General features: G+C 31.1%; 1 protein-coding gene across 3 annotated transcripts in view; it reads right to left on the bottom strand.

Moving 5' to 3' along the window:
* Positions 1 to 13,071: 13,071 nt before the first annotated feature.
* LOC139487941 (eukaryotic elongation factor 2 kinase-like) overlaps positions 13,072 to 23,728 on the bottom strand; it is a 29,225-nt gene continuing 18,568 nt past the window's right edge. Inside the window, exons 7-13 of one of the 3 annotated variants that reach the window (XM_071273187.1) lie at positions 23,161 to 23,433; positions 22,482 to 22,523; positions 19,643 to 19,762; positions 18,766 to 18,966; positions 18,269 to 18,393; positions 16,392 to 16,570; positions 13,072 to 13,781 (exon numbers count right to left, since the gene is read on the bottom strand). In XM_071273187.1, coding sequence (XP_071129288.1) covers positions 13,651 to 13,781; positions 16,392 to 16,570; positions 18,269 to 18,393; positions 18,766 to 18,966; positions 19,643 to 19,762; positions 22,482 to 22,523; positions 23,161 to 23,433 — 1,071 coding nt within the window. In that variant the 3' untranslated portion in view covers positions 13,072 to 13,650. Of the gene's footprint in view, positions 13,782 to 16,391; positions 16,571 to 18,268; positions 18,394 to 18,765; positions 18,967 to 19,642; positions 19,763 to 22,481; positions 22,578 to 23,160; positions 23,434 to 23,728 lie in introns of all 3 variants that reach the window. The other 2 variants (XM_071273186.1, XM_071273188.1) reach the window with 2 other exon arrangements.

The following is a 23,728-nucleotide window of genomic DNA, read 5'->3' on the forward strand; positions in this document are numbered from 1 at the left end:
GTGGTCAGGATGTTTACACTAATTAGAGATTTATGAGAGAATAGAATACCATAGAGACAATCTGAGACACCCTTTTGAAGCCCATGATGTGTTGATTAAGTTTTCGTTAAAATTTTCTGTATAGTTAAAGAGATGATAGAGCTAAATTCATTCAAGTGAACTTACCCAGATTTTGCCACTAATTCAATAATAATTGATTACATAATGATTGCATAATAGAAATATTGCATTCATTTAAAAGATTAATTTTTTATCTATCTATATATACCTCTTTTATTATTTTCTATGCATTCATAAGAAAGTTACAGCCTTTCAAAGGTTAGTGATTGGAAGTAAAAAAATCTTTGTATTGTGCTACCTTAAGTGAATGGATCTCTATGAAATTTAATTAGAAGGTTCAATACCACAAAAGGAAGGTTGGGGATGATGGTCCCAACTGTTTAGGAATTAGTGGCCCAAAACAAGCATTTTCTACTTTCAGGATATTAACATGTGTATAAGTATTGCAATTGCTCTGAAATTGTACCACAATGTCTAATAACACAAGTAGAAGATTTGGAATCATTTTGGGGGTTATGGTGCAAACAGATTAGGTATTAAGGGGCAAAAAACTAGCATTTTTGTAGTTTCTGTACAATTACTTGTGTGTAAGTGTATGGATCTCTCTTATATCGTACCACAAGATTCCATATCACAAAAGGAAGACTGGGGTTGAGTTTGGGGGTAATTGCCCAATTCATGCAGGAATTAGAGGCCAAAAATACATTTTTCTAGTTTCCAGACAATAACTCATGTTTAAGAGTATGGATCTCTCTGAAATCATACTCCAAGGTTCCATACTACAAAGGAAAGGCTGGGTTGGAGTGTGGGGGTAATTGCTCGAAGGGGGATTCAAAAAGTTTGGGGGTTCAAATTTTTTTTAATTTTTTAAAAAGAATCTTTAATTGCACAGTATTGTGCAGTAGATTTGTAAGATCATGACATTTATTTTGTGTCAGAAACCTATACGATGTCAAAAATTTGATCACAATCCAAATTCAGACAGAATCAAGCTTGAATATTGTGTCCAAATTTGCCACAACTGTTCAAGGTTCAACCTCTGCGGTCGTATCAGGCTGCACTCAGCAAAGAATTTATTTTGTTTCTGTTCTCTAACTTAAGTTTGCTTCAACCAAATGTTATGAAATTTATAAACAATAATTATTACAACAAAAGTCTGATTATGTTCTAATTTGGGTAGCGTCACTTTTATTTAGAGTATTAATGATGCATAGTTGCTGCACACAAAGGTGTATTCACATTGGAATTCAAGATTGTAAATTTAAAGAAATAAATATTTAAAAGTGTCTGTTTCAACCTGGTATCAACCCTTTCTAGACTTATATTTATGCAAAACTAAAAATCCTGTTTCAATGAATGTTAGACTGAATTTAAAAAAAAGGGATTTTATTCTCCATTCATGTATGTGCATATCATACATAGGGTAAAAAAAAATCCAGTTTCAAGGGCCCAAAATTGGATGTGTGTAAAGCATCCATGTGTTTCTAATACACCAAAAGATAGTAAAGACCAAAGAATATTCTTGCTTCTAACTGATGATAAAGTATCCACGATCTTTTCCTCTAAAACAGTATTTTCACACCGTTTCTGGGAAAAAAGTCAATAAGGACTATGATGGTTAGAAGACTCACAATGATTTATTTGAGTTAAATAAAAGACAGAGAATTGCTGACTTTGCCAATATATTTGGTTGCTTCAATCACAGAAATAATGTAGAGTACAAACCTGAAAAGATATTCAACAGAAAGTGTTGTTGGGTCTGTCTACTTGCAGACACTATTCAAATCTTGATAATGCTTGTGCTCTAATCAATTTAGCCAAAATGGTCCTGAAAAAGGACAATAACTCAATTTGATAAATTTCCATTTGTAGTAGATCTAGTGACATCATTTTATTGCATCATCAAGACTTACCCTATATTTTGATTTTCTTCAAGGTTTTATATAGGAGATAAGCAAAGTAAACATTTCCATTCTCAATTTTAGTAATGGAATCATCCAATTTATCAATTCTTTGTTCATTTTTGTAGAGCCAGTGACTTTTGTCGCAAAAGCTAGACATAGTGATCCTACACTGTCCCTTTGGTATCTTTCGTCCCTCTTTTGTGTCATCATCGTTTGTGGTGGCGTCCACAAATATTTACTCTATGGTTAAATTTTTATACGACTGCAAAAATTGAAAATTTTTTGGTCGTATATTGATATCATGTTGGCGTCGTCGTCTGTGTGGTTGTCGTCATCCGAATACTTTTATTATTGTCATCTAACTTTAGTAAAAGTGAATAGAAATCTATGAAATTTTAACACAAGGTTTATGACCACAAAATGAAGGTTGGGATTGATTTTGGGAGTTTTGGTCCCAACATTTTAGGAATTAGGGGCCAAAAAGGGCCCAAATAAGCATTTTCTTGGTTTTCGCACTATAACTTTTGTTTAAGTAAATAGATGTCTATGAAATTTTGACACAAGGTTTATGACCACAAAAGGAAGGTTGTGTTTGTTTTTGGGAGTTTTGGTCCCAACAGTTTAGGAATAAGGGGCCCAAAGGGTCCAAAATTGAACTTTGTTTGATTTTTGAATAATTGGGGTTCTTTGATATGCTGAATCTTACTGTGTATGTAGATTCTTAATTTTTGGTCCCGTTTTCAAATTGGTTTATGACCACAAAAGGAAGGTTGTGATTGATTTTGGGAGTTTTGGTTCCAACAGTTTAGGAATTAGGGACCAAAAAAGGGCCCAAATAAGCATTATTCTTGGTTTTTTTGCACAATAACTTTAGTATAAGTAAATAGAAATCAATGAAATTTAAACACAAGGTTTATGACCACAACAGGAAGGTTGGGATTGATTTTGGGAGTTAAGGTCCCAACAGTTTAGGAATTAGGGGCCAAAAGGGGCCCAAATAAGCATTATTCTTGGTTTTCGCACCATAACTTTAGTATAAGTAAATAGAAATCTATGAAATTTAAACACATGGTTTATGACCATAAAAGGAAGGTTGGGTTTGTTTTTGGGAGTTTTGGTCCCAACAGTTTAGGAATAAGGGGCCCAAAGGGTCCAAAATTGAACTTTGTTTGATTTTTGAATAATTGGGGTTCTTTGATATGCTGAATCTTACTGTGTATGTAGATTCTTAATTTTTGGTCCCGTTTTCAAATTGGTCTACATTAAGGTCCAAAGGGTCCAAAATTAAACTTAGTTTGATTTTCACAAAAATTGAATCCTTGGGGTTCTTTGATATGCTGAATCTAAAAAAGTACTTGATTTTTTGTCGAGCCTGCAACTTTTGTTGCAGAAAGCTCGACATAGGGATAGTGATCCGGCGGCGGCTACGGCGGCGGCGTTAGCTCACTTCTTAAAAGCTTTATATTTTAGAAGGTGGAAGACCTGAATGCTTCATACTTTGTATATAGATGCTTCATGTTACGAAGTTTCTGTCAGTCACATGTCCAATGTCCTTGACCTCATTTTCATGGTTCAGTGACCACTTGAAAAAAAAGATCAAATTTTTTGTAATGTTGAATTCTCTCTTATTATAAGTAATAGGATAACTATATTTGATATGTGCGTACCTTGCAAGGTACTCGTGTCTGTCAGACAGTTTTCACTTGACCTCGACCTCATTTCATGGATCAGTGAACAAGGTTAAGTTTTGGTGGTCAAGTCCATATCTCAGATACTATAAGCAATAGGGCTAGTATATTCGGTGTATGGAAGGACTGTAAGGTGTACATGTCCAACTGGCAGGTGTCATCTGACCTTGACCTCATTTTCATGGTTCAGTGGTTATAGTTAAATTTTTGTGTTTTGGTCTGTTTTTCTCATACCATATGCAATAGGTCTACTATATTTGTTGTATGGAATGATTGTTAAGTTTACATGTCTAGCGGGCAGATGTCATGTGACCTTGACCTCATTTTCATGGTTCAGTGGTCAAAGTTAAGTTTTTGAGTTTTGGTCTTTTTATCTAATGCTATATGCCATAGGTCAACTATATTTGGTGTATGGAAATATTTTATGATCTTTATGTCAGTCGAGCAGGTTTTATTTAACCGTGACCTCATTTTCATGGTTCATTGCACAGTGTTAAGTTTTTGTGTTTTGGTCTATTTTTCTTAAACTATAAGTAATGTGTCAACTATATATGTTGTATAGAAGCATTGTTAGCTGTACCTGTCTGCCTGGCATGGTTCATCTGACCTGGACCTCTTTTTCAAGGTTCATTGGTCTTTGTTTAGTTATCTTGGTTAATGTTAAGTTTATGTGACAGTTGTAATAAAGCTTAGCTTTATGCTTAGGACTATCACCATAATATCAATGATTAGTATAGAAGGCGAGACATTTCAGCGTGTGCACTCTTGTTTATTATTGGCCCAGTTTTCAAGTTGGTCCAAATCAGGGTCCAAAATTAAACTTTGTTTGATTTCATCAAAAATTGAATAATTGGGGTTCTTTGATATGCCAAATCTAACTGTGTATGTAGATTCTTAATTTTTGGTCTCGTTTTCAAATTGGTCTACATTAAAGTCCAAAAGGTCCAAAATTCAACTAAAAGTTTGATTTTAACAAAAATTGAGTTCTTGGGCTTTTTTGATATGCTGAATCTAAACATGTACTTAGATTTTTTGATTATGGGCCCAGTATTCAAGTTGGTTCAAATCAGGATCCAAAATTATTATATTAAGTATTGTGCAATAGCAAGAAATTTTCAATTGCACAGTATTCAGCAAAAGCAAGTAATTTTCAATTGCACAGTTTTGCACAATAGCAAGAAATCTTCAATTGCACAGTATTGTGCAATAGCAAATATTTTCAATTGCACAGTATTGCGCAATAGCAAGAAATATCTAATTGCACAATATTGTGCAATAGCAAGAAATTTTCAATTGGAGTTATCTTTCTTTGTCCAGAATAGTAGTTGAATCAACTAAAATCATTGTTTTATACAATATACAATGTATATTCACTTTTACTACCAACTGATAAATTAAAACAATCTTTACCATTCAGTGATAACAAGCACTTTATTTTACCTTTGTTGCAAACTCCATTAGAAATTTGAATTGAGATCAGTTTTGGAAAAAGGGAAAGGGAGATGTGAAAAAAAAGGGGGGGGGGTAAATTTTTCTCATTTCAGATTTCATAAATAAAAAGAAAATTTCTTCAAACATTTTTTTGAGAGGATTAATATTCAACAGCATAGTGAATTGATCAAAGGCAAAAAAAATATTTTAAGTTCATTAGACCACATTGATTCTGTGTCAGAAACCTATGCTGTGACTATTTAATCACAATCCAAATTTAGAGCTGAATCCAGCTTGAATGTTGTGTCCATACTTGCCCCAACTGTTCAGGGTTCAACCTCTGCGGTCGTATAAAGCTACGCCCTGCAGAGCATCTGGTTTGAAATTTTAATAACTTTCTTAAACCATCCTTGATTTCTACCAAACTTGAATAGAAGCTTATTCATTATCATAAGATAGTATCCAGAAGTAAATTTTAAGGGGAAAAAAAATCCTGTTTATCTGTATTTTACTTATTTATGAACTTAGTTTTTCTGCCAGTTATCAATACAAACACTCTGTGGTTTAAGTTTTCAAAATTTTAATCACTTTCTTTAACTAGTTTCTTTGTGTTTGGGGCATTTGCTCATTCTATAATTCTGGAAAAATCTCACCGTTAAATCTGTTATTTTTCGATATTAGGGCACCGTGACACAGGCATATAGTAAAAGGCATGTAATAAGTACATATTAAAAGTACAAAAAATGAAAGAAGAGTAAAGTTGTTTGAATAATAAACTTTTAATAAATATATATAGGCTGTTTAAAACACTATTTTTGACCACAAAACATAATTTTCCTTTGCATTTTTTGTCCCAATTGATAGGCATGTATTTGGGACTTACAGGGTGTTTATTTGTTGAAAAATCCCAAATTAGGAAGCATGATTTACTACCAGGAAACTCATTTATATAATTTGTTTGTATTTTAATATTAAATTGTAGTTCAGTGGCCAGTGTAGACCATGAAACACAGATAGATTTTATACCACTGTTTTAAGATAAGATAGTTTATGAACTACACATTAGTTAATCTATTAAAACTTGAAACTGTATGTCAGTTTTGTTATGTCTTCAAACATAATATTAATACAAGATTTGGAGATTTTATGTCCTTAATATTTTCAAGGTTAAAAGAACGGTTATGAGATGTACGGTAATGAAAGTGTAACCAAGCTTCTTAGTTCCATTTTATAACTAGTAAATGAAAAAAACTTTTTATAAACTTTGTGCATCCTAATAAGTGTGGAATTAACCTTCATCTGGAATGCTCGTTTGAAACATTAAAACCAATCGATTTATAAATAAAGGTTCTATCACTGAAACCACTGTGAATTAATCAGATTTCTTCCTTGGAGACTATACTTTTCAAATTAAAAAAAACAGGCTATAAGAGCATTTTTTTTAACACATATAAAAGTTTACTGTAGAGAATGGATACTTATGGTATTGGAAGATATTTTGTGGTGGAATGGATGATATTTAGATGATATGAAAATATATTTAATCCTTCATTTCCAATGATCTGAAAAAGGGCTCTTTCTATGGGGAGGCATGGTTGCCTTATTCCATGAGATCACACATGAAATTTCAGGGGAAACCAAGTAAAAATTGTCATCTCATTATCGATTTTTTTTACCATTTAAAAACTGAGATCAATCAAACACACATTAACAGGATAGATAAAGGTTAAAAAGCTAAAAATTAAAGAAAAACAAACAAATGATAGGAGCTATCTAACCGGAAGGGACTTAAAAGAAAAACCAAATTGTGCTAAGATCAAATTTTCCTTAGGGAGTTGGTATGAGAAGATGTGGTATTACTGCCAATGACACAACTGCTTGGTAGGTTCTTCTGACCTTGACCTCATTTTCATGGTTCATTGGTAAATGTGTTGTTTTTCATAGTTTAATCTTTTTCTCAGATGCTATAACCAAAAGGTCAACTTGGTGAATGAAATGATTTGTAATATGTACATGTCTGTCTGGCAGGGTTTATTTGACCTTGACCTTATTGTATCAATTACTTGTAATGATAAGTTTAAAGGATTCTTTTAGTAAAACTGTTGATTAACAACATTCAACATAAAATCAATCATGGTGAGAAAAAGCTGATGTGACATTTCGGTGTGTGCAATCTTGTGTCCTTATGATTCACACCTTCAAATCTTTCAAGGCAAATATTTCACTTGCTGGTGTCCTTGAACTTCTAGTAGAGTACAGAATGGACACAGGATTCATATTTTACTCATATTGAATTAGATGTATTGAATGATAAGGCTTTTGTGTTTTTTCCGCATTGTTCATGTCCATGACCTCATTTTTGTTGAACCTGTGATTTTTGTCGCAGAAAGCTCGACATAGGAATAGTTAAAGAGGCGGCGGCGACATTAGCTAAATTCTTAAAAGCTTTATATTTTAGAAGGTAGAAGACCTGGATGCTTCATACTTTGTATATAGATGCCTTGTGTTACAAGTTCCAGTCTGTCACATGTCCATTGTCCTTGACCTTGACTTTTATTAGGTATGTGCGTACCTTGCAAGGTCTCATGCCCGTCAGACATTCTTCACTTGACCTCAACCTCATTTCATGGATCGGGGAACAATATTAAGTTTTGGTGAACAAGTCCATATCTCAGATACTATAAGCAATAGGTCTTGTATATTCGGTGTATGGAAGGATTTTAAGATGTTTATGTCCAACTGGCAGGTGTCATCTTACCTTGACCTAATTTTCATGGTTCAGTAGTTATAGTTCAGTTTTTGTGTTTTGGTCTGTGTTTCTTATACTGTATGTGATAGGTCTACTATATTTCGTGTATGGACTGATTGTAAGGTGTACATGTCTACTTGGCAGGTGTCATCTGTTCTTTTTATGGTTCAGTAGTCAAAGTTAAGTTTTTGATTTTTGATTTTTTTCCCCCCTAATATTATATGCAATATGTCAACTATATTTGTTGCATTGAAATATTTTATGATATATGTCAGTCTTTCAGGTTGTATTTGACATTGACCTCATTTTCATGGTTCATTGCTCAGTGTTATGGTTTGTGTTTTTGGTCTGTTTTTCTTATACTATTAGCAATAGGTCAATAATGTTTGTTGTATGGAAGTATTGTCAGCTGTTCATGCCACTACAGGTTTTTGTAATATGAATCCCTTATCAACATTACAAGAGCATAAATTTCAATGTCAAATCCAGTCAACAATTTTCAAACCTTTAATGAAAACCAATAATATCAAAAACTTCAAAAAACATCACATAACATTTGGCCAAATCTAATTTTGTTTATATAATCATGTAACAAAGACAAATATATTGAATATTAACTTTATTGAAAAATAAATACAGTGTTGTTAACAATGCATTCAAAACACACTGTAATGTAAGAAAATACTAAAAATATTTACATCATTTAATAGACAAGCAGTAATTGTTAATATTAAACAAACCTTGAACATTAACATCTGGACATAGTCAATGTACTGGTTAATACATTTGGTTTTAGACATGATTTAATATCGATAATTTTCAACAAAAATATTATTTTGTTTGAAAAGCCATTCATCAGAATTATTCTTTAATATAATTTTGTGTATAATGTGTTTATTCCTTTCAATTAAAATATTGAGTTTTAAACTAGTAATTATTTAAAATATAATAGGGGAACAAAATAATTCAACACTAATTAATAAACAAAATTCATATTTAAAATCTCAGAAAAGTTAGAAGGATCAACAGAAGGTATGAATATTTCAGGAGGAATAATGTCATGGTCAAAATCTCACAGAAAAAAATCTATACGTGAGTTTTTCTAAAAGTTTAACCAGCCTTAGAAACTATCAAATGTACAGATTCTTATGTTAAAGCATCGCCTTCTCCCAGGTTCAATCCTTTTCAACCCATGATTACAATCTAATTGTAAAAATCAATTTCAACATGTACAAAGTAAAACAAAAACTTACATTTAAAAGTTAAAACATTAACCAATAAACAAATCAATTTCTCTCAAACGTGCAATGTGTTTTGTGGTAAAATATAATTGTATATTTCGTAATTGATAGCATTACTTGATATGATTAATTACTGCTGTACACATATCACTTACATGTTACAAGACATTAGACCTCATTCAATACAGACATTAATTTAAGCAAAGTTATATCAAAATATGTTTTGTATGAATGCTAACATTTATTTATTGCTGTATGTCTAAGGATAAACACTTCACAATTTTCAAGACTCTAAATTTTTGTTGTCATCTCATTTTCACACAATGCATATTTATTTTTCCTTTGTTTTTTTTAACAAGAATTTGTCAGAGAAGCTATAAGCTATTTCTACACTTGTCAATTCTGATATTCTCTATAACTAAGAAATATCCAAGTTATCTTTTTTAGGTTTGCATAGATATAATTAATTTTTTGAGCGTTTTTTACTGGAATTATAGATGAAATTTTGTCGCACTGATATTATCTAAATACAGTTATCATATATGAACAACTCAAGTTTTGTCAGGTTTAAATAAACACATGAAAACAGGTAATTCTGTGCAAATGCAATTTCTGTCAAGTTAATTTTTTGTGCAAATATAAGTTGCTTATATCAGAATACTTGGACCATAAAAACAAATATACATCGATGACAAAAGTGATGAACAACAAACTAGAAAACACACAATATATACTACACCACCACCAACACACTATGCCTACACCTAATTCTCATGAATAATAAGTAAACTAACAACCAATTATAATAACCATCCTATACTATCTACACACTACATACATATACAATTATAAGTGTATTCTATTCAAATCATGCTAATATATTTAAACCTATAAAAAAACCTTAAAAATTGTGAAGTGTTTACCTGGCAATATATTTCTGTAGCCAAAGTTTTAAGTGTAAAGATATGGAACAAAACATTTACATCTACATGGACTTTGTTATACAAGTATTCAGAATATTACACTACTTTTCCCTACCTCCACATACCAAAATAATTACGGAATGACTAATATTTTTTCTGTCTATGAATAACATAAAAAATTTGGTGCACACTAAATAACGAGCTTAGCGGGTTATTTAACAGTGTGCACCACATTTTTTATGTTATTTCAAATAGACAGAAAAAATATTAGTCATTCCGTAATTATTTTGGTATGTGGAGGTTGAGAAAAGTACTGTAATATTCTGAATACATGTATAATGACGACACAGTCACAGGACTAAATTATGTCTATAGGCTGATAACAAAATAACGTCAGCCAATCAGAAGATGCGTTACATCCAAAATTAAATTATGTAGAAATGAAAATGAAATTTACAAATTTGTCAAGAATATGAGTAAATTGCTACAAAATTTAATAACCTGTCTCATTAATATCATTAGTGTAAAACAGCGATTTTAAAGGGGCACTAGCTACGATATATATAAAAAAATAAAGTATGATTTTTTTTAGATCAATCATTAATCAAATTGGAATAATGAAATAATAATTTGCTTTTAGGAATCAATTTCCTTTAATTTTGTTGAAATAAGCGATTAAACATAATTTTTGACTGATTCACTTGCAAGTGAAAACGTCATCATCATTCTAACCGGTATTCATGTGAACTTCAAGTTAACCCCTAGCTAGAGATTGACAACGCATGCATTGTACGTGTACTGGTTATTTAAAGAAAAAGAATGTCAACAATGAAAGTGAAACTACGGTAAATCATTTGATTACTAATTCGATGCACATAAAATCATTCTTATATGGTTAAAAACAATGAGAAACATCTATTTTCAATCTATAAAATAAAATCAAACAGACCTATAAAAATGCAATTGCACGTGTTGGTTTAATCTATTCGTACCTTTATTTTTGTTTACATCGCTTATATGGTCATCTGAGGTCAAATCGATAGTTAATTAGATGGCGTCTGGACTAAAATACACACGAAACGAACCTATATATTATCTACCCCATGCTCTGTAAACTGTTTATTTTAGACTTTTGATAGTTTGGATAAATGTTTTACATTGTTATAAACCAAATATGAGAATTTGAGTCAAATCGGTTACAATGAATTTGACAGCTAGTGCCCCTTTAAGTACAGATTTTTTCATATAATGTAAATGTCAACTTTTTTTAGCACTAAAGTATTGTGCAGAGTGGCAATTCCCCCATGAAAAACCAGCAAAAAAACAACTACTAAGAGACATATCTTATATTGGCACAATAAAAACAAGGGACTTCACACATCAGAATATTTGCCATGTCAGCTCTACACTAAGGCTATTCTAATTCTATCAATAACATTCAGTTTTCAAATCAAAAAAACTTTTAAGTAATTGAAAATGAAAGAATTATCTCAATTGTTCATTTACAATTAAAAACATCTAACAATGCCCACTTTTCCATCCTAGTATATTTAACATATATATGTAACACAAATCAAACATACCAAACACTTCAATATAAAATTTCCAATAGTAAATTAAGCATACAGGTACACAGTATTTGGTTTTTTTTCAATGATATATCCTATGTTGGGAAAATTTGTTGTCTTGAATTTTATGATTTTTGTTTTCATGTCATATGTCATTTACCTTGTTAATTTTTATGCAGTTCTTCTCTCTACAAATATCACAGGGGAAATCAACAGAAGATAAATATATTAGTATCGGTCTTTGAGAGAACACAACCATAGCAATGGAAAAGAAATCAATTAGACCCTTTGGTCTCTCGGAACATATTTTCTGACGAAGGGTGTTCTCTTAGAACAGGTTTTATCATAGATTTCGTTCACTCATAAAAAATAATCATATCGAGTTATATGGACTAGTAGCCGAAATGACAGTATGCTCTATTTGAAACATATAGTTATAGTCAATAGCACAAAAAATAACAAAAGAAAATTATAACAACATATATAAAATACACATAACATGAATCCAAGTATCTTGGAAAAATAAAAAACACTTGAATATAAAAAAAAATAAACATCTGTTATAATAAGCAATGAAAATTATGGTTATCTAGCATGATCTTTAACAAGAATTTAAATGTTACAACTCATTGATGTTCAACTAATACATCCTCATTTTATAAATTGTTGACTTAAAAAAATGATATTGTTTTCCAAATTCAGCAAAAAACTGAGGAGAACATGGTTCATTTCTAATTTTTTTCACTCCGTAAAACTTGGAATAACAAAGACAGAACATATTATAAATGAATAGAAAAATCTAATGATAATGTAAAACGCATTGTATGTTAGACATACAGAATAAATGATCTAAATATCTAGATTATGAGTATTGCTTGATGATTTGAATATAGTACTTTTTAGTCTGGAGACAATTACATCCTGGTCTTATTGCCTTACTGTTGTCCAACTGGTATGAGTACATCAAAATCGCATGAAGAATTATACTTATTCATCTCTAATTACTAGATGATTATTTCAAAACATTGAATACTGAAAAATGAATACATTGCCATTTGATACACATCATAACCTATTCTGATAACATAAACAATAATATTGTCTATAATAGGACTTTACTACAATCAATTATAAAATAGTAGAACTTTATACATATAACAACAATGACATGAAATACCATGCTGAGATCACTTATTCTATCATAAGTATGTAATGTTGCATAAATATGGAATACAGCGATTAAAACTCACTTAACATTTAAACAACAACAACTAAATACAAACTTAAAAAGGTTTGAGCAGCTTCATAGAAAAACTATGAGTGGTTTTAAAATTTTACCTGAATGCATTGTTTTCAAAGAAAAGTCAAACACAGAATTCATTAATACTTAAGTATTTAGAAAACAAAATCAAATTCTTAATTGCTAGTCAGAATGTGGCAATTTGTCTCTTTAAAGCATCTACAGCAGAGGAAAGAAAAAATTTGTAAAACCAAACTGATTATTTCCTTTTTCTTATACAGGTCCTAAATTAAAGATTTATAAAATCAAAATATCGATCCCTGAATCTTTCAATTTAAAAGTATTTTAAAAATACACTTTTTGAATAGACTTTCTTAAAAAAAACTTGAAAATCAGCACTTTTTAAGAAAATAAAAAATCAGCACTTATTAGAAAATATACAACCATCTACAGCATCATATAAATAGCAGCTGTACAGAGAGTCCAAACATTTTATGTTATTTATTTAAATCGCTATATAAAAAGAGATAAACTTTTTTTAGCACTATTTTGTGAATATGAGTATATTGCATAATATTTATAAAAAGTTACAACATAATTCACTACATTAATGACACTTAAAACTGGAATTATTGTAAAATGCACAACAATGAAAAAATATGGTTTAACTTGTTACAAATCAATCATTCATTAGCAAATTGTCAAAGCATTTTGAAATGCAACAAGCAAAAGTTTTAAATACAAAAATATCACTGTTTTCAAATAATCCAAGAATTTTACTCAAAATAGCATTGGACTAAACCAACATCAATGAAACGGGAAAGTCCATTTCATATGTTAGGGTCTTTACTGTTCAGATTCTTCTTCCTCTTCCTCAATCTCAGCATAGCATTCTTCTGCTAAAGCAAAGTATTTATTGGCTAGTCTCCCCTTCATTGAAGCCATGGCTGCCTCAGCTGCTTCATTATATAAATCACCTGTAAAAAAAGAAAGATGCATGAAATTTTATACTTTTAAATATTGATACAAAATGCTTTTGTATTACACCCAATGCAAAGAATTGGTAATATCCCTCAACTATAATAAAATGTCTCCTTTATTAGCATGGTAGTGCAACTTAAGTTTCGAACACATCAATAATGGATTTAACTGTCACAGTTTTTAATTAACAGTGGAGCATCTAAGCTAACGGATAGAAGAAACATTCAAAGCAATATAATAATACCCATTCTTCTAAGGTATACTACTCATTATCGCTATTTTGTGCATTTTTCTTTTGATCTTTTTTTGTGATAATTTTCATATCATGCTTCTCGCTTGAGATGGAAAAATTATCGCTAGAAACTAAGGACATGCGGCGTTGCTAACGAAATTGACATGAAATTGACAACGTCGTCATAGGTAAAATAGCGATAAACAGATTATCATTGGTCATCTCAACTCGATTGCTTTTCTCACTTTCGCTGTACCAGCTCAAGCGAGAAAATCAATCTCGTTGAGATGATCAACGATAATCTATAATTATTGCTTTTTTGCAAAATTTTCTTTTGATTTACTGACTGATAATTTCTTTTCTCAGCTCAATAGAGTGACATGAATCAAAGCCTTAAAGGCTGTAAAAGCAATTGCTGTCATGTTAATGTTTGGGGACTTTTATTTTTCATCCACATATATATAATAATTAAACCTGACATGAGTGTTGTCTAGTTAGAAGTAAGAAGGTTTTAACTTTATATAAATAAAAGACTTTAGCAGAAAGTCATTTTTAATATGTTTTATATTTCACAAGGAGACAACACGTTTACCAGGCTAAAGTTGGGGTCAAATATACATGTGCTGAAACATATAACTCAAAAAGAAATCATCATGGATTATCCCCTGGTAGTGTTTGTAACTAGGCAATAATTTCCTTTATTGATTTAATTTTAACAATTTTCATTATTAATTTATATTTAACCATTAACACCAATGATTAAGTTAAAACATTTCAACTTTCCAGACGCAAATGTTAAAAAACGGGAAAGAAATAAAATATCTTACAAGACATAAACATGTAAAGAATAAATATATATTTCAGCTTATTAAAATATTTTCATAATGGTACTTTGTCATCATTTTTAAATTAAGTTCCAAACATTATTGCTCAGTTGATATACATGTATGTCCTTCTGATGCGGTACGTGCACAGGCACTTGTTTCTATCCAAAATAGTTTTATATGGATAGCCGACCTTCCTATGGATAGAAACAAGTGCATGTTGGTACGAGATAACTATAATTCTCATGCAATCCCGAAAGGGGGGGGGGGGGTCATCACAGACAAACATGACATTAAATCGTTATCACTGATGTATTGTTTAGGGCCAGTTGAAGGACGCCTCCGGGTGCGGGAATTTTTCGCTGCATTGAAGACCTGTTGGTGACCTTCTGCTGTTGTATCTGTTTTTCTATCGTCGGGTTGTTGTCTCTTTGACACATTCCCCATTTCCATTCTCAATTTTATTATACGAACAAGAACAAACAGCTCTACATTGCTTTGACATTTATCAATTTTCAGGAAACATTGCGAAAAATGATCTTCAATATTTCGAAAACATGTGAAATAAAATTGCTAACACGGTGGACCGTCGAGTGTCAACAAACGTAGTAGATTTGTTCACTGAAAAGACGAGGATAATGGTTTCATCTGACATTTGTTATGCATTCCCAGTTTTGATCATGATATTTAAAAAGACGTACTTTTTTTCAATCTATGTAACTAGAAAATTCCAAATTGAAATATCTCTTCATCTGGACCGACTTGGCATCTACTACGTTTGGACGGGTCCATTTCATTAGTAAGGTGATCGATAAATATTACGGAGTTTGACAGAAAAGGAAAACGAACTTATTGTTATGTGTTTTCAACAAGGGTTTCGTTCCGCTAAATTATTTGCGCAAACAAAGTTTTTTCTATTTTTAGATTACAGGTAATCATTTGACACTACGCATTAACCTGTGTAGTGATTTTGATTTTACGATAAATGTATGAATGAACGATAATTTTATGAATGAACAAGAGCACCTGACCTCTTAAAGAAACACAAATTAAACATATAAAACCGTATTTAATAGGAGATCATTCAGTTAAATTTTCAATACTAAATCAACAACTGAATGAATCCATATTTTGTTGAAACATCGTACGAACGGCGGAAAACGGAATCGCAGTTATAAAAATGTACTTTTTTTCACTCGGACTTCTATGTTATTTGATAGTCAAACGGTTGACCCTTTAAATACAAAAATACATCTACAAGAACATATTCTGAAACTTCTTAAATCCACTAACGTTTTTTTAAAGTTTCAAGCTATGTATTGCATTAGAAAACATACATAGGTGTTAAAGAATGACAGACCAGGAGCCTGTTTAACAAAATACTATGGCTTGATATGGGCGGGGTCTCTGATCTGGGTCACAAAGATGGCCATACGCGATAGCATAAAAGCAATTGCTTTAAAAAATTATTGCTCAAAAAGGGCGCACACTGACACAGTCTGCAAGGATACTAAAAATTTTTGTATTGTGCAAATATCTCTGTGACTTACCAGCAGTACTAGGGTCTTTCTTTAGACCATGACCTCCATATCTGTACAGCTCTGCCTGTTTAGCTTGTATCTGATACAGAGGATCATTAATGGTACTATCATACTCTCCACCTTCATCATGGTTATCAGTTTTCACTGCCAAGTCATAATAATGGATGGCATCCTCCCAAGATATGCTCCTGCAATTAAATGAAATAATAATAATATCTAACTATTTAATCTTTTATCTTGGAAATTGTTCCATTTAAACTGGTTATAACCACTTATCCCCGGCTTAGTATATATCTAGGATTTTGATTGGTTAACGCACGTCGTTACAAAACCCATAGCCCCTGGGTGTTGCTAACCCATACCCCCGGACGTTGCTAACCATTATCCCGGGGAACTTCACGCAAGTTTTCCTTATTTCCATGTTTGCTCCTTGTGAAATATTGAATTCTGTAGATTATCCATGATGTTTGTAATTAAATATTTAATTCATTAACGATTTTGTCCTATTATGCCGATCATTTACACTCATTTCATTTAATGCATCACTTGACTGCCACATTTTCAAGGAATGGGACTACTGACCTAGCTATGCAAATTACCCACGTTAACGTCACACCATCTATGGCGTTACGCTCACAACATTGAGCGCCAAATTTGACTCAATCCAGTTTCTCTGTCTCCGTATTAAAAACGTCTTATATTTGACTACCTGTAGGGTTCTACCAAAGGTAGTACCTTACACCCCGTAAAAAATATGTAAAATTTCCAAATTTCAATAAAACTTTTTTAGATAATGAAAAAAACGTTGTTTTCGCGTTACACTTTGTATCCGAATTTCCATAAAACTCGCCCGATTCGGACTAAGACCGGGGATAAATTCGTTATCTACGTTCATATCCGTAGATATGGATATTTTAACACCCTTCAGTACCCTGTACACCCTTCGGCTACGCCTCATGGTGTACTGGGGTACTTCAGGGTGTTAAAATATCCATATCTACGGATATGAACGTAGATAACTTATAATAGGGTAATAGTTGCCATCATTATATCCATTGGGAAATTTAACAATGCAATATTGTAATTGAGTTATCTCCCTTTGTCCATATTATAGGATGGCTAAATAGATGCATTCATGCACCATGCACTGCTACTATGTTCAACTATTTAATTTTTAATTAAACATGTTTCTCTGGAAGTATGGTAAAACACATTAACTGCATTGAGTGAATATCTTGGTATAGATAATTGATAAATTGTTTGGAGAGGATCAGAAGAATGTTCTCCTCACTGCACCTACAAAGCTCACCCTCTTGAGATACAGGATTCATTTTTTATATATATTAAACTTCAGCCTTTGAAAGACCCTTTAGAGTTTACCATTAGTCCCTAGAGGTTCTAATCTTATTCAAAACATTTCTTTCAAGTCTTAACCAAGTTAGTTTTTGCAAGGAACTCATTATCCAGAGTACCAGTATTGAGAAAAGTATCTTATTGTAAATTACTTAAGTATATTTCCATCAAATGAAATTGCTTTTTCAAAAATAATTCTTAATCACAGGCACTTGTCTCTGTAAAAATCTCTAATATACCTCAATATAAAATAATTCAAAAGTTTAAGAGATTACATTCAATTGCAAACTTTTGTTATATTTTGATTCCTCGTTTTCTATATTACTGAAAATTATCTACACAAAAATTTAATAAACTTATTTCTGATTCATAGCAGGCAATCCAAGAAGGTCAATAGTAAGTATTTTGTTGTCTTACAGCGAAATTTCAATGTTAAAATAGTAAATATTCAAATTATCAGTGTACCATTACAATAGTGCATGTGCATAAAGAGTCAAAATGCTCATTCTCAAATAGGCCTACTGGTATATTACCTGCTGGCATTTAGTCCTTCTCCAGTTTCAAAGGCTTTAGCCATGTACAACATAGCTCCTCTATCTCCAGCTTCAGCAGCCTGTATCATGTACTGTAGGCCTTGTTCTTTATTCTCTTCTGTTTGCTAAATATAGAGATAATAATATAGATTAATTTCACTATTCTTTCATAAAAAAAATTATTTTTACTTGAATTTGTTGTTTTTTTCATTTCTTTCACAAGGAAGGTGTCTGTCTTTTAATGAGAAAGAATAGCAATGAAAAGCTTTTCATGTAAAGGTAAATTGAAAGTCAGAAACTTGTATCAAATATAATTATGTACATGTAGTTAATGGATTAATAACTTAACTTATAACAGACCTTATAGTTTGAATGTTTTTAAAAGCAAAAAATGATGGTAAATCGGGTTTTTTTTTTCTTTCTTTTTACAGTAAATTGTAAATGAATAATGCATTATGTAAAATATAATATGGATCCAATAAAACTATTTACTGTACCTCAACAGTACAATTGGCAAGTACATCTCTTTCCAAATCCAGATACAGTTTAGCCATTGTAAGAATAGCCTCTAATTCCCCAAGTTCAGCAGCATGTTCTTCATGAAAGATGGCCGACTCCCAATCAATATTTTCTCCAGTCAAATCTTCACCTATAACAAATCTTCCTACTTCATGGTACTTAGCCATCTCATGATGAACCTAAAAATAAAATGGAAGACAACTTAATCATAATTTACAAAAAATTTCAAAATCTCATTTAATAGAAGATTTCAGAAATTTTGGCAAACTTCAAAAAAATGTGCTGCAGTTAGATATTGAAAAAACAAGAATGTGTCCATAGTACATGAATGCGACACTCACACTTTCATTTTCTATGTTCAGTGGATTGTGAAATTCAGGTTCAAATTTTGGCATTAAAATTAGAAAGATCATATCATAGGACACATATATGTACTAAGTTTCAAATTAACTGGACTTCATTAAAAATTACCATGACCAAAATCTTAACCTGAAGTGGGACAGATGGATGAATGGATGCACAGACCAGAAAACATAATGCCCCTAGTTGGAGCATAATAAAAACTTACATTAAAAATTTTAACAACACTTTTTTTTATACAGCATTTCCTGAAATGGTTATGGTTGGGCTGTTAACTCGTAGACACATACCCCATTTCCATTCTCAATTTGATAAAGTATCTCACATTTTTGTCAGTTGTAAATCATTCACCTAAAAATGCATGCAAAAATTACTGAATCTACAGTAACTTAATCTTAGTTTCAATGCATATGACATCTCCTTTATATTATGTTACCCATTTTATGGGCGACTTCTACCTTCTGAGATTTTAACAATATTTTGTAGAGTATGTACCTTTCCAAGGATAGAATCACCAATTCTAAGATTGTTTAATTTTCTAAGATCTTTCTCTAAAGCTACACATGATGGTCTCGCTCGTTGTGCTGCCATTCTTTGGAAAATAAATCTCTCTTCCTGCAATTATAAATACAAAATAGTCCATACATGGATAAGCTATGAAAAGAAAAATTGGCAAAAAAATTCAAAGCAGAATCCAAATTTCCTCTTCTAAAAATAATATATCATATCAAAAGTGAGGCAAATTTATGTTTTGAATTTAAAAAATCAATAAATAAAAGATATAAATTAAACTGAAATGTAAACAAATAAGACACTATTTCCCTCTCAGTATGGTAGAATTTTCAAAAATTAACTTCATCTAGAGTTCCAAACAATATTGACTTATTATTCTTCTGTTTAGGTAAAAATTTAAGCAGTTTTAGGCCTAGTTTGTAAATAATTTATCAAGCATCTTTTCAGGCTTCATGTTGTGATTTCAGCTTCAAAAATAGGTAGTGCAAAATAGTTAAATCATCAACTTTTCCATGTAACAAATTCACATCATTCAAATATTTACCAAATTACACAACTAATGTTCTGAATGCATTGGCATAGACCTTTTCCTGTAAAGTTTATCAAAAACTAAAAACAACTGAGTATTCAATGTTTAAAATTTTTGGACATAAAAAGTGTAAAATTTTTACATGTTACTATTGAAAACTCTTTTAAGTCACAACTCTTACAAAAGACGAATAAAGTTATCATTTCACATTTAATTGGATATGACAGTAATTTACATTCTACAACAAAGGTCTATGCCCAATTTCTACAACCAACAATTCAGTCATGCACCTCACCATCCAACAAACCAACCTAAAGAATGAATTATATAAGCCATACTTATTTTTTTTTTTTATAAGGATATAATTATTTCGTTTTTAATATGACATTTACAGGAATTCCGTGAAAGCCGTATACACATAATACTGTTTTTGGCTGTTCTGTTTTATCGTCATTTAATTTTAATTATAATATTATTTGTCAATAATGAATTTGCATCTAATTTCATTACTTTCTGAGGCATACAAGATGCCCCCAAAAAACAGGTATTAAGATTTGATATAAAAAAATATGTATGACGTCTCCTTGTTTAGTTGCCAAAGACTAGACCACAATATCTCTATGCAGAATATTCTTTTTACACTAAAATAATAACTTAAACAGACTGATTATTCTGCATTAAAGCAGAGACAGTAATATTGTATTTGAAGCTTGGCTTAAATAAAAGTGGGTTTTAACTTCCCACTTCCCTGGTTGTATGTTTGAGTTATGGGCAATGCAGAACAGCCAATTTTGTATTTTGATTTTGTGCTAAAAATAGATATACTGTAATTATACTGGTTGACAATATATAGGTAGTCATATTAGAATAATCCTAACATATATAGAGATAGCTGCGGAACCGTAGCTCTTAGGTCCTTATGTTATTTTTTGACTATTTGCGGACGATCTATGGTCCACAAATAGTAAACAAAATAACATAAGGACCTAAGAGCTACGGTTCCGCAGCTAATATAGAGATATAATTATATGTTAGATTTTAGCATTGAGATTGGCTGTTGAATGGTACAGGAAAACTTCCAACCAACATTTACAGGGTAACACAAAACCAGACAAATCTAATACCCAGTATATCTAGCTATCTGTAACAGGACACTTTATACATGTTATGCAATTATTTAAAGATTTTTAGGATAAAAATATTATGTCAAATATACATTTACTACAACTTTTTTGTCAAGGAAGGGAAAGATTAAGTTTCACTTTTTCAGTTTGACATATGAGTAGGTTTTTTTTTATAATGTACGGAAATGTACTAATGAAAGGATCAACAAATCTTCATTACTCCCACATATGACAAAATAGTTCACTAATACTTCCTAATTAAAAAAAAAAACAGACGAGCATGATCTTTATAGCTAATAATTCGGTGCAAAAGTTTTATTTTGAAATACAACAGAGACATTACTAAATATGTAAAACACAATGATGTACAATGCATTTGATTTTTTTGTAAAAAGATGCCATCATATACATATTTTTAGAGAGAATCAAATAGGGCCTTTAATTTTACCATTTTTATCACAATTTCATCTTGGAATTTTTTTTTTGTAGTAAATTAACTTTTTGGGATATTAAAACAGTTGATAATAACACCTTTGCCATTTTGTACCTAAATCTAAGTTACTGAATGCTTAAACAAGGGACATTTTTAGATTTTCCAACTCTATCAGTAAGAGCACTGATTTTCAGGACCAAAAGCAAATTAGTAAGAAAACAGTGGTGAGAGAAAATTGATAAACCTGTAAAATGTGAAAATGAAGTTACCATAACAAAAACATATCAATCTATGTTGGTTTGTGCAATACATGTATGGAAATATCTTTATCTAAAAAATACTAAACCATGATTTTTAAATTAGGATTTATACATAAAGATATGATGTGAATAATGCAAGCAGTCAGGAAATCCAGAGAAATTCTTTTAGTGTAGTTATTGTTTGAAAAGGAAAAAGACTTCACCTGAACTTTGATACAATATTGGGCATTTGTACCAAATAAAATGAAATAATCTATGATGATCTTTGCCAATGCCAAATATAAAATACAAAATCACAGCAATTACCAATATCTAGTGCAAAATTGTTACCCATTACAGTTTAAAACTTTAATTCATGCATCTAAATTTGCATATTTCAAAAATTCAAAGAAAATTTAACAAATGCCTTTCATTGTCAAAGTTCAGTTGTACACAGAATTGATACAGATGCAAATAGTTATTCGTTCTCTATTACCTTTTGTTTGTGTAAATCCTGTTGCTTAGATACTGAATTCTCCTTTAAAACATCCAGATATATATTGGTAAGACCCAGATATATGTTTTTAGCAACCTTGAAGTCAAAACAAATGTTCTAAGTACATGTGCACTAGTGTGTAGAGCTGTGTCAGATAGATCTTGACCATATGCAAATACATGTATAAATTGTATAGATGTACATATGAAATAAAAGAAGAATTTGGGTCTGTTTTGTAGAGTTCATATAACAACTTAATTTTAAACAGTCAAAGACTTTCCAAAGAGATTTTTATAAGCAGAAATAGGTTAACCGATGTATTGATATTCAATTGCATAAAGTCACCTTCAATCGGATGCAGCTCTTATAAAGATTGCAGCTGGGAGTTACTTCATGATCAAACGTTAAATAGTAGTAGTATATGATTTTCTCCCTGATACAATCTTTGTGGTGCTGTTTGTTCTGACTATAATAATCCAGCTGTAACTTGTAGCAGTACGCAAACAAAAGTTTATACAAAAAATCATGTAAATTTTTCAGGAAAGTAGAATAGAGTAATATCAAAACTTAATAGGACAACAATAAGGTTAAAAGCAAAAAATAAAAAAAGGAAATGTCTGTAATTCAAAAATTAAAAAAAAAGAACAAATTGGGTGTATTTAAAAATTGAATAGCTTACATCAGCTGTTATGGATGACTGACTATCCGATTCACTCATGCATCTAAATCTAACATTGCCAGGATTGGAATTGTTCACTGGACTATCTATTGACATTGGGTCATCATCAAATCCTGGACTAGGACTATCAACAGCAGAATCACTGATGTGAGACGATGACGATCGCTGTCTCAGGAACTCTGTGATGTCCACACTCATGTCCCCTGGTGACCTTGACAATGAATGACAATGCTCCTCTGTTCCTCTAACTCTTGTCATCATGAAGGATTTTCTCTACAAAATTATAAGAAAATTAATCATAAATTCATATATATTAAATACTGGACTTTATTTAGTTAATGAGTAAATCACCTGAGTTCACCAAATTCCTTCAAAATAACCTTAACAAATATATTAAAGTTTAATTATATTAGAATAATCAGTGTTTTGAATGTTGTTATTAAGAAAAATATTCAAGGCTGTCCGTTTATGATGGTTTTTATGCATGACAAAATATTTCTTACTATAAAAAAAACAAAAAAAAACAAACATGGCCCCCTTTTAAATTGAATGGTCAGTCCATAATAAT

The sequence above is a fragment of the Mytilus edulis genome, chromosome 9, assembly GCF_963676685.1.
Source record: "Mytilus edulis chromosome 9, xbMytEdul2.2, whole genome shotgun sequence".
NCBI classification, from domain to species: Eukaryota; Metazoa; Mollusca; class Bivalvia; order Mytilida; family Mytilidae; genus Mytilus; species Mytilus edulis.